General features: G+C 33.0%; 1 protein-coding gene across 3 annotated transcripts in view; it reads left to right on the forward strand.

Moving 5' to 3' along the window:
• The window catches only part of LOC111044570 (ATP-binding cassette sub-family A member 2), a 149,398-nt gene that overhangs the window by 69,388 nt on the left and 66,805 nt on the right, over positions 1–13,205 (forward strand). For all 3 annotated transcript variants that reach the window (XM_039424783.1, XM_039424785.1, XM_039424784.1), the window contains 3 exons: positions 2,012–2,145; positions 4,482–4,714; positions 9,081–9,225. In XM_039424783.1, the coding sequence (XP_039280717.1) occupies positions 2,012–2,145; positions 4,482–4,714; positions 9,081–9,225 (512 nt within the window). The remainder of the gene's footprint in view (positions 1–2,011; positions 2,146–4,481; positions 4,715–9,080; positions 9,226–13,205) is intronic.

Raw genomic sequence — 13,205 nt, forward strand, 5'->3', positions numbered from 1 at the left:
TTTTCATTTGTAAATGCATTGGTCTAATTTTGCTTCTATTTGTTTTAAATTCTTCATCCTTTCGATTTCATTTCAGTTCAGGTTGGGCTTTCTCAAACATTTCATTCAAGCTTTTGGTTCTTAATGCTTTCATCTCAGATAGATACAATTTTAGTCTCATTGTTTTTAAGAATCTTCTTATATTTTCTCGATCATATCGTGTTTTATTTCTATTTTCTGTTGATTCCTGATTCCATTCACATGTTTTGGTTTAAATTCATTTATTCTAATTGTAGGATTAGAATCATTCTTTAAAATTTTTAAATTTGAATCTATTCTTTGCATCTTTGAATAAACCCTCACCTAAACTCGGCAATGTACTGCATATTTAAATGCTGCATGTAAGAAAGTAATATCCTTCTTGAATAATTCTTGAATAGCAGTAATTTACAATCTATTAATTTTGTCAAAATATGATTATCTGAAACAGTTTTATTGGAATACAGTACTCTTTATTACTAATGCATTCTATTAACTATAAGAATGTTTCCGCTAACTCTTTGTAGACCTGCAGTTACAGATTAATTTGCATGCCACTTAACTTCTCTTACATAAATTTATGATTAGTCAGAGTATAAATTCCTTGGATAATGTTAGTTTCTCAGTCACTTATTGAAGGTATTAGTTGCACATAAGTTGCCAAGTTACCAATTAACAATTTGTTATATCTTGTAATCTGTTGATCTTAAGATTTCAAAAAATTATTAATCACGTTTCTGAAGTATCACCATTTGAAGCTAATTTCTATTCTTATTCATTTGAAGACAATGTATATTAGTATTATGTTTACAAACACATATCATCATTTTTTCTTTGTATGGGAATAATCGTTTAGGCTTGTTTTATATGCTATTATGCTTGTTTTTATTGAGAGTTTTATGTTTTCTTCATCATTTTATTCATTCACAAATTTTGTTCGTGCTTAATCATGGGCTCTTATGCGCTCTTAATCATGGACTAAATTTATAGTAGTTGATCAGTTTTACGATTTGTTTAATCAACAGTTTTCTTTTCAATTTAGTTTTTACGATTTCTTCAATTGGCGATTTGTTTCAATTTGCTTTTATGTGTTGATCATCATTATTTCTCTCACATTCAACTGGTGGCAACCATACCCAGCTGTATGTTCGTAAGAGAAGAGCATTTATTTCAATTAAAAATTAAAAATAATTTAAATAATAAAAAACAACTTTGAATTTAGTCAGGTTTTAGCTAATGCCCAACTGTCAATTGTATCAGCAAAATATCGGAAACTATTATGAGTTTATTTATCAAGTAGTTTAAAATAAAATCCGTTTTCTGAGATCTATTCATTCGTGGGCATCAGTACAGGAGATAAAGAAATACAACCCGAGCTAGGTCGCGTAAAGCTCAAGCTATGTTTTATCTGAGAGTCTGAAATTCCAGATGTATTATTCCTAAGATATTATTATCCGTTTTTTTCTGTGAAAATTTAAAATTGAATTTCAACCTTCTTCAACCTCAAAATTGTTCCAGCGATCAGTTTTTTAACTGAAATATGTGTAACGCTAGTTCGCCTCCATGGTTCACATTGGGTAACGCTAAATGGACTAGCAAATGATATTTTCTATTGACTATTGTCTATTGACTAGCAAGTCCTAATTTTATTCAATTAGGACTAGTAAATGATGGCGGTCAGACAAACTTATGTTCTCCTGACGAAAACTACACAACATCTCAAAGAATATAGAAATATACAGTGTATATCTAGGCATTTGAGACTCATGAGCTATATATTTGTTGTGTATCTGCCATACGCTAAATAAATAAATAAATATTATCCGTTCTTCTTTGAAATAATAATTTTAATCAATTCCGGTTTCTCTGTTTTCTTCGTACCATGTTGGCAATTCCATCACCTTCCTCCTAAGATATTATCATAAATTCCTCTGATACTTTATGAAACGTGTTTATATTTATTATTTATATAATAATGACTTGTGTTTTGTAGATACATCAGTGCCAGTAATCGATGAAGGTGAAAACATAAAGCCGGAAGGGAACAAACACTGGAGACAGTTCCTGGCTCTGCATGTGAAAAGATTCCATCATACTAGAAGAAACCGGAAAGCGATCTTCTCAGAGGTGAGTCTGTATTTTTTTTATTATCTGACTCTGATGTATCCTATAATATGCCCTACAATTAATAACAGACTCGCTTGGCCGGGCTGAGTGGAAATAGTTCAATTAGTACTCATGTAAATTATTTTTTCCTACAGATACCCTGAAAAGTGACCATTTGTGCACTGATTGCAGGCTGCAAAGAATCACTTTTCCGCACTAGTGCGCAAAGTGAGTACTTTGCGTACTCCAGATTTGCAGCATGACAACGCAAAATAGTTAGTAGGTATATGGAGCACCAGTGCAGCAAAATCAAAATTAAGTTGGTAACAGTGACTGCTGTGGCTGCTATAGTGAGCAGAGGTGCAACGAAGCACAACGCGCTAATTATTAAGTAGATATTATAACCAAGGACAACGACAGCACAGTGCCACCACAGCACAAACCACACAGCTGCCCCCCGCCATTCAAACACTACTACATTATTCAGGCAATTTTACCCATAATTACCCACTTTTCATATTCAATCGTAACTGTAGGAAAAATTTAATGTGAAATACGTGCGCAAAGTTCGTTTGCTGCACTCAAGAAACCATTCCGCCCTCGCCTACGGCTCGGGCGTAAACGTTTCTTTCGATGCAGCAAACTGTCACTTTGCGCACTAGTTGCACAAATAACTATTTCCTACAGATACCTTGAAAAGTGACCATTTCTGCACTGATTGCAGGCCGCAAAGAATCACTTTTCCGCTCTAGTGCGCAAAGTATTACTTTGCGTACTCCAGATTTGCAGCATGACAACGCAAAATAGTTAGTAGGTTATATGGAGCACCAGTGCAGGAAAATAAAAATTAAGTTGGTAACACTCAACGTTAGTAGACAGTCTACTGAATTTGGGTAACACTGACTGTGGTATAGTGAGGTCCACGTTATAATATGACTGTGGAGAACGGCGTTGCCTTGCCATTATGTGCTGTGCCTTGATTAATTTAATTATTATTATACAATTTTAAATAAATTAAGGTTTTTATTAATAATAAAATTACACAGAAAAACATTTGATGGATTTCAGGGAATTTTACCCATAATTACCCACTATTCATATTCAATAGTAACTGTAGGAAAAATTTAATGTGAAATATGTGCGCAAAGTTCGTTTGCTGCACTCAAGAAACAATCATTCCGCACTCGCCTACGGCTCGTGCGTAAACGTTTCTTTCGGTGAAGCAAACTGTCACTTTGCGCACTAGTTGCACAAATAACTATTTCACGTTTACTTATACTAATGTGTGGGAATCCAACTTCTATGTTTCTTGATAATGCATTTCATTATAATATTATTAAGGCGGTATCTCACATATCAGTATCAGTGAACATGTTGTCTCCGTTGAAAATATTTCCAAGAGTTACTATTATAGCATCACGAACAAGACAACATCACCAACTGGACATGCTCACCAACAAAATAGGGACTCCAATAAGTTACTATTCATACTCGCTTATGTTCCAAATTTCAAGCCTAATTGCTCAATCAATCAATTTTATTAGAAAAACATTTTTACATTGTTGGGCCCTGTTAAACCCGTGGGTTTTTCAGCAGGTGCCAGATCAAAACTGTTGTTACTGTTTATTGTATTGTATTACATGTATGATATATACTGTGCTGAATAAATTTATATCTTATTTTATCTGATATCTTATCTCGAGCCGATTACTGTCGACTACTGTCTATTATTACAGATTTAGCCGAGTGAGAGTGTAAAAACGACACAGTATGAGAGACTAACAGTGTCACATAGCTTCACGAAATAAGACTACTAGGATTATTGGCTTGAGTTAACAGTGAAATTTGGAACATAAACACCTTATACCATCTTCTCAGGCTATATTTTCTCTATGCTAATACAATGAGGATTATGTTATTAGTATATCTGCTGTCATTTCAGTGGTGTTTTTATTATCTTACTTTTATTGTAAAGTGTATTTTATGCTGAACCACTGAAAGTGCTTGTAAAGGTGCGTACAGACTTTCGCTCTGCTCCGCAACCGAACGTCATTCCAGCAGAGCGATTGATGATCGACCGGGGAGCAAGAGTGGTTCGACCGGGGAACGCGAGAAGATCTAACATCTTCCGTAACGTTCATGATGGGTGCGTGGGCGGAGCGACTGTGGTTCGATGGAGGAACGAGGGCGGTACGAGCGTGCTCGGTGCGGGTTGGAAGCGCGTATATGTGTACGGAGCTTAAGATTTATGAAATAAACAACTTTGAATTGAATTGCCATCTATAGACTACAGAGAATAGCTGTTACCGGCTATCTTTTCTCCATGGTAGTACTAATTCGCGTTTTTGCGGTTGCAGTTAATCCTGCCGGGCCTGTTCGTGTGCATGGCTCTGTTGGTGACGTCAATCGTGCCGAAACTGCAGCAGCGACCACCGCTGACGCTGGCGCCATCTGTGTACGCCCCGCCGCACTACACCTTCGTCAGCCTCCAAGGTGTGACGTCACCGGAGGGCAGCTGGCAAGCGGCAATTGATGCCAACCTCACTGGGCCGCTAGGACTGGGCACCGCCTGTCTCAACAGTGAACGCAGGTTAGGTTAGGTTAGGATAGGTTAGGATAGGTTAGGTTAGGTTAGGATAGGTTAGGTTAGGATAGTTTAGGCTAGGATAGGTTAGGTTAGGGTAGGTGGAAAACAGTAGGAAAAACACAGCTAAATGGTATTCTGCTCTAGGTAAAGGTTTGACAATTTGTCACAAACTGAAAACAAGTAAACTGGAAATTTGTTGAACTGTTAACTTGGAAAATTGAAAACTTATTGAACTCAAAACATGACACAGTAAATACTAGACAAACTGAAAAGTTGACATAATGAAAACTTATTGAACTGAAAACTTTACAAACTGAAATGAAATGGAATAATTATATTTTCGTATTCAAAAATATCGGTATACATGATAATATGATACAGTATGATAACATCATATTTGACACACACGTCAAAATTTGTTGAATTGTTAACTTGACGAATCGAAAACTTGACAAACTGAAATAAAAATTAGACGAAATTATAACTTGGATATCATCAAGTTATAAAAATGAAATAAATTAATGTGAAATCTGTTTGACTGTTAGTTGATGAGATGATGAATGCCTTAATTTGATATTTTTGGAACAGATCACGTCAAGTTGAAGTCTAAAATGAAATCATAGGCTACAGTTTTGAACATATACATGCTGCAATGTATTTTTTATCAAATATGATATACCTAATAGACGAAATTCCTCAGAGTTGAGAAGTTTTTATGAAATAGCTTGACGTTAGTTAGTGATGGAATTTGATGTATTCCTTATATAGGCTAGTGGCTTTAAAAAATGAACTTTTTCAAATTGATACTTTATGAGAAAGCTGGTATTTTATTTGAACTTAGTATTTCTCTTCAACAATTAATTTACACTTGGTTTAGTTGGAAAATTCACAAACCTTCAATCTTTTTTTTTTTAATACTTGTTTTATAAATATTTTCTTTTCTGCAAATACTGACAATATTGATATGGGACTAATTGTTCAGATTGTTTCTTTTTCTCCAGTTCTGAAAAATCTGAAAACTATGGATTTCTTGAGTTTTTTGGAATATTTTCCAAGTATGTTGATTCGTCCAAACCCAGGCAAGTGTGTCAGAACCGTAATCCAATAGAAATAGTAGATTCACCTCTAAATGTCTGCATTGATTGAATAGAAAGTATTAATGTTATTTTGATAAGGAGCGCTGAGAGTTGAAAGTTGAACCCACTATTATATATAATTCCGAATGAGAATATCATTTTTAAGCAGCAAATTATATGGTAATCAAATTCGAATATAAATATTTATAAAATGAAGTATCCTACCCTGCGAGTGGATAACTGAAAAACTTTGAAGAACAATGTTGTTCTTCAATTTGATATTGTAAGCAAAATGTGCCTTCACTGAATATGTAAGGGTGGGAAAATGAAAAACAAGAAAAGATCGTACAGGTTTTTGATATTTAAAACAAACAATAAATTATTTGTACAAAATTAGAATTATAATTAGAAATAACGAAATAATAATAAACAGATGAATATTTCAAGGGCTACTCGCTTTGCTGCTAGTGAAGATTCATTTGTTGTGGTTATGAAAAATTTAAAACAGTGACTCAGTAGTCACCTACCTTTATGAAAATGGCTTCCCAATTCGGCATCCACTGGTTGAAACGCGACGTTAATTATTAATTAAAAAAAAAAACTGATCTAATGAAGTGGGTTCAGATCCCTTCCTATTCAATAATACAATTCTCTTTAAACTGCCCGAACTGTGACAGGAAAACTGTATTATAAAACAAGAACAAAATCTATCCCCTTCACCAGAACAGCCGGACTTTACTCACAGTCCTAACAAACGAGCTCACACACCACACCAAAGTAAAATTTTGGGTATTAATATATAACTCAGTCAATGCCAAACATGAAGCCATTCCAAATACATATTTTTATCAGTCGCACAAGCGAGCACGTTTGTTATCAAAAACAAAAGAGAAGCTACAATAATTTTGATAACAAATGAAATAAACAATCTTTCTGTCGATGACAAAAATTGTTCAAAGACAAAAACACTGTTCATTAAACTTTTCTAAAATCCTCTAAAATCCTGATCAATATGAGATAAATATATGATTCATATATATGTCCCATATGACCAGGTGACAATATGCAAATCATCAACCGTTCTAATAAGAAAAATATTTTTATTGAAGATTCCATTAAAGATTACAATAATTTCATGAATACAGTCCTATTGATAGTAGTACAGAATGATACTAACATAACTTAGTTTTTGCAGAAATAATGTACTACAATGCTAATGAAAGAACTCTAAACTATATCTCTTATCACATCTTAATATACGTTTAATATTGAGTATTTAATAAGCTCTGCTAATAAGGATCTACGTTTGTATAAAAATTTACTTTGGTCGACTAGTAGCGGTCAATTGTTGCAAATTTTTGTCCTCTTGATTTGATGAAATTGAATACTGTAGGTTGTATGATCATTACATATTTCCCATCAGGGGGGCCTATTGATCAGGGCACAATAAGAGTTATTTCATAAATTTCAATGTGAGAATTAACAAGTTGCAAGATGTCACAGTGAAAGCAAAAGAAAGGGCACAATCAGACAATCAAAAATGTATGTAAAGAGTTGTTGAGAATTATGGGAACAACTTGATGTATCTTTATCTTTCTAACTGAAAGTTATTTTCCAATTAGAATATGATCCCCAATGAAATTGTCATTGTAAAAGAGAAATTTATCTTTTTCCATGATTTTTAAGAAATCTGTTTTAGTGTATTCCTACTTTAGGGCCTCTCAGTAGACCTATATTTCTAATAAATATTTCATGATTTAATAACTAATAATGTATATGTTTGTATTGATACTTCAACCACATTTGTATAAAACTAGAAAAAATGGAGCATATAATAACATCTTCGAATGTAACATTTATGGGGAAAACCCCAGGTCCCTCTATTCTTTGGGGGTGTTCCTCCCCCCCCCAATACCTCTTGGTTTTTGCCCCCCCCCCCCTAGCAGTTTGGTGAAATGGCGCCACTGTTTCCCATGTATACCGAGCATTAAAATTGTGTATACAACAGTTTTATTTGTTATATAAAGCACTCACTCGTGATATGCTTGAGACACGCCTTTGCTCGCTGCACTTGTGTCTTGAGTTACATATAACTCGTGCTTTAAAGACCCTCAAAATTTAGTTGTTGTGAAAACAACTCTAATTATTTGAGTTCAGTTAATATTTTAAACAGTCAATTTTTTCATCTTCATCAGTGCAGTAGGGGTTATCAACTTTTCGTGTTGTGTAAAGGTAATGTTTTAGTAGATGTCCATATTGTATAAATGCATCTTTAAATTATCACAACCATTTTTCTATTATTCAATCAATAGTCAATCATCAGAGGCTTCTAAATTAATTTATTAAGATAATTCAATCAGGATCAGGAGTCAATTATTTATTTATTTATAACAATATGGGAGCATACGGGAAATCCCCAAAAATTGCTCCCTAATCAAAAAATTACAATAATCACTTTACAAAGAAATTGAAAATAGAGAGAAAGGAACAAGGAAAAAACTATTTCATATTAGTGAAGAAAAAAATGTTATGAGAAACTAAATATACTGAATACTAGATACTATACTATATACTAGAAACCATTTACAATATGAGAAAATAATAAGAGGGGAATCAAGAAATTACAAATAACATTCCAAGAATGATGTGAATCAAATGCTGAGAATAAATTAAGAATAAGATTGAGGTGAATGATAACAGAGCTAAGAATGAAAGGAAGTCATCTACTAAATATGGTACTCTATGTAAGTTGATGAGGTCTAGCGTGGGAAAAATAGGTGTCACTTCGGGTGGAGCCGCTTACATGCCTTCTTGAACTGACTGGGATTCATATGAAAAAGGTCTAGGTGAAAACTAATTATGAAGATAAGGTAGTTATATAAAGTTAGATAAAGGTAATTATAAAGATTCATCATGCGGTTGATTGGAGAATTGAAGTGACTATTGGAGTTGCATTGGGGAGGAAGAAAGTCTTCTATCACAGTCTTCCACCTCAAATTCTTAGATTATTCAATCAGGAGTCAATTTACTATCAGGAACTGTATTTGTACAAAATTTTTATCAAGCTGTTATCTATTGCGTCTATGCCAAATTTCTATAATTAATTTTATATTGTTATAGTTATTCATTTTAAAATAAATTATCACAGTCTTCCAACTCAAATTCTTAGATTATACAATCAGGAGTCAATTATACTATCCGAAACAGCATTTGTTCAATTTTTTTTGTAGAGTTGTCTATTACCTTTATGCCAAATTCTTTAAATGTTGTATGTGTTTGTTGTTTTTGTGCAGTTATGACGAGACCTGTGCAGGCAAGTCGTACGACTTTACGCCGGGCGACCTGAACGTGCCGTCGTTTGGAGCGCCCTGCTCGTGTGACACGGGCGCTCAGCTTTGTCCCTCCGATCCTGAAAGGCCTGTACCGCCATCTTTAAAGGTGATTCATCCTTTTTTCAACTCTTCTAACCCAAAATTAGATTCAATTGGCACCAAAGATCTATAATATAGTAATCAAAGATCTAATTGAAGTTTTTTATAAAACTTTCTGAAAGTTTTGTGAAGTGAAAACTTCAAGACTAACTATTTCAAACGATGTGTAACCTTATTATAAATTTGGAGAGGAATAGCACAAGGTGAAATTATTTTTCCTCCATCATTTTGATGATGTAGACATACTTATATTAAGGCTGTGCATAGGCTAAAAATGAACTTTCTACTGGTGATATTTTTTAAAGTTTTTCGATTTATACAGGGTGATTCATAATTATGGTAAAATAATTTAATACGTGATAGTAGAGGTAAAAATAAGAAAAAAGTTCATATAAAAATATATCCATAAACGCTTCATTAGCGAGCTATACAGGGTGAAAGATTTCGCCCGGAATTCAGTTCCTTTGGTGAAATACACCGATGCTGAATTGTTTGGCGACTAGTTTTTGAGAAACTCATGCTGGATTCATATGGAAAAATATCTGAAAAATTGAATAAAACTAGTCTGGAAGCTGTAGTGTGAGTAGTTTTTGAGAAAAAAGTTGAAATATGCAAAAAATCTAAGTAGAAAAACACTGACTTCTACGTTTGATGCCCAATAACTTTCTTTAATGACCAGTAAACAAATAATTCCTCGCAATAAAAATTGTAGAGAATTTAATTCTGAAAAGAATGATGTAAGCTGTGTAAACTAAATTTAAATTAAAGTTGGATAAAATGTATTCTTATGTAGTACATTACACCACAAAAATTTGCTGTTTTTATGAGGAGATAACTCATAGTTTGTAGCTGATTGCAAATAAACATGGATTTTAATAACAGCTGTTCCAAAACAGCTAATCTATTATGTTTTAAATAAGAAAATATTTAAAAGAAATTATCAGCTGAAAACTCTTTTCAGAAATATTTTAGCTCACTGTTGAAAAAAAAAAAAAAAACAAACTAAGTTAGGCCTACTGTAACCGCTCTGTGTTTTTTGTTTAATCTATTAACCATTTATTTGTAACCATTCCACTTTGCTTTTGTGTTAAGTGTTAACTTTTTAAAAAATGGCAGGTAATCTTAGACATTATTCATACTCCGAATTAGCTGGCATGCTTTTAATGTTTGGAATGGGACACTACTGAAATATTACTGAAGCAAGACGTTTGTATCAAGAGAACTTTCCTAACCGAGTATGTCCAACTTCAAGGTTTTTAGCCACTATTCATCAAAGTCTGTCTGAAACAGATTCTTTGATATCCAAAGAGCACATTTATGCAGGCAGACCCCGATCTACTATGACTGTTGAGTTAGAAGAACAAGTTCTTGATGAAATTTATGAACATCCAGAGAAGAGCACCAAAGAATTGTCAGTGCAGTTTAATGTCAATCAATCTATCATTTGGAGGATACTAAAATAGCAACAATCACATCCATACCACCTCCAGAAAGTTCATACTCTATTTCTACGAGACTGTATTCCCCGTGCTGGTATTTGCCGATGGTTTTTAGTAAAACTTGTTTACCCAAACTTTTTAACAACCGTTTTATTTACCGACGAGGCACACTTTACAAGAACAGCTATCGTTAACGTCCACAACCAACATATTTGGGCAGCTGAGAATCCTCATGCCATCAATCCTAATCTTCCACAACATCAGTTTTCAGTAAACATTTGGGCAGGAATCATAGGAGATCATCTACTTGTGTTCGAGCTCCCTCCCAGGCTTAATGGCATGATCTACTAACTACTACTACTTTCTACTACTATCTACTTTTGGTATAAGTTTAATGTCATTTAGATTTATGCTACTTCCATATAAAAAAAAACTTTTCATAAAAAACCGAATATTTTATTTGCAATCAGCTACAACTTATGAGTTATTAGTTCTCTCCTCATAAAACAGCAAATTTTTGTGGTGTAATGTACTACATAAGATTACATTTTATTCAACTTTTATTTGAATTTAGTTTACACAGCTTACATCAGTCTTTTCAGAATTAAATTCTCTACAATTTTTATTGCGAGGAATTATTTGTTTACTGATCATTAAAGAAAGTTATTGGGCATCAAACGTAGAAGTCAGTGTTTTTCTACTTAGATTTTTTGCATATTTAAACTTTTTTCTCAAAAACTACTCACACTACAGCTTCCAGACTAGTTTTATTCAATTTTTCAGATATTTTTCCATATGAATCCAGCATAAGTTTCTCAAAAACTAGTCGCCAAACAATTCAGCATCGGTGTATTTCACCAGAGGAACTGAATTCCAGGCGAAATCTTTCACCCTGTATAGCTCGCTAATGAAGCGTTTATGGATATATGTTTATATGAACTTTTTTTCTTATTTTTACCTCTACTATCACGTATTAAATTATTTTACCATAATTATGAATCACCCTGTATAATATCAAGCTATCAAAATGAAAAAGTTTTCTCAGGAAAACATTTTTTTTCCAATCATTACTTTCTGAGATATGTGCGCCTAAAGTTTGAATTTTTGGGACAGAACATTTCAAATTCGGTAAGAGATAAATCGATGAGATTCATAGGATAGATTCTTCATGGTATTGTTGATCTAGTAAGACAAAACTTTTGTTTTGTTTTATTAGATCAATAATACCATGAAGAATCTATCCTCTAAATCTCATAGATTCATCTCTTACCGAACTTGAAATGTTCTGTCCCAAAAATTTAAAATTTAGGCGCTCATATCTCAAAAAGTAATGATCGGAAAAAAAATGTTTTCCTGAAAAAAACTTTTTCATTTTGATAGCTTTATAGTATACAAATCGAAAATCTTTGAAAAATATCACCAGTAGAAAGTTTATTTTTAGCCTTTGCACAGCCTTAAGAATAAATGAATTAAATATTTTGGTAGATCATTATTAGATCATCCCAACACATATTATTGTAGTTGGGTATCAAAGTAATATCAAAGTTAGGATCGAAATTATTCTTATCAGTTTTTTCAATTTGAAATCTGTATAAAGCTGGATTCGCTCATAACACTGACACTGAGCAGTGAAATAGTTATTTGTGCAACTAGTGCGCAAAGTGCCACTTTGCTGCACCGAAAGAAACGTTTTCGCCCCACTTGGATGTAATGAGCTGGTTTACGTGCGTCATATGGAGGCCGAAAGTGATTGTTTTCTGACCAGGCCGGTAAAATTTTTACGGCCCTAGGGCTGTAAAATAACCTTGAAGTCAGCTGATTCTGATTTGATGTGAACGTGTTTACAAAATAGTTTATGAAACGGAATCAGTTTATGCTTCTAGAATTGAATAAAGTTTTTGCAATAAGATACTATCATTTTATTTGGATGAATGAAATACAAATGAGATATTATAAACTATTCAAATTCAATTTTCAGAGTATAATAGAATCTAACCTCAAACCTCCTAGTAAAGCGTTTATCATGGAACATGGTGGATAAACGGAATCATTTTATGCTTCTAGAATTCAATAAAGTATTCTGTAATAATATACTATCATTTTATTTAAATGAATAAAATACAGATAAGATATATATTATAAACTATTCAAATAATTCGATTTTCATAGAAGAATAGAACTTCTAACCTAAACTTCCATTGACATTCAGATCACATCAGATTGGCCGAATTTCAAGTGTGATAAAACAGCTGATCAAAAACTTTTTCAAGTGTGAGAAACCAGCTGATCAAAAACTTTTTCAAGTGTGATAAACCAGCTGATCAAAAACTTTTCATTATTTGTGTTTATCATTCAATAATTAAAACATTTATAATAATATCATCTTATTGTCATTTGGAAGAATAAAAAGTATAAACTCAATCTCTTACATAATTGAACATAATCTTTTAGGTTATTTAGACAAATCAGAATAAAAATTAAAAATACTTGGACAATTTCTTGATATTCAGATTTGCTAGAGCTATGACCTTCCACTTTTGCTTTCGGA

The sequence above is a fragment of the Nilaparvata lugens genome, chromosome 3 (assembly GCF_014356525.2).
Source record: "Nilaparvata lugens isolate BPH chromosome 3, ASM1435652v1, whole genome shotgun sequence".
Taxonomy (NCBI): domain Eukaryota; kingdom Metazoa; phylum Arthropoda; class Insecta; order Hemiptera; family Delphacidae; genus Nilaparvata; species Nilaparvata lugens.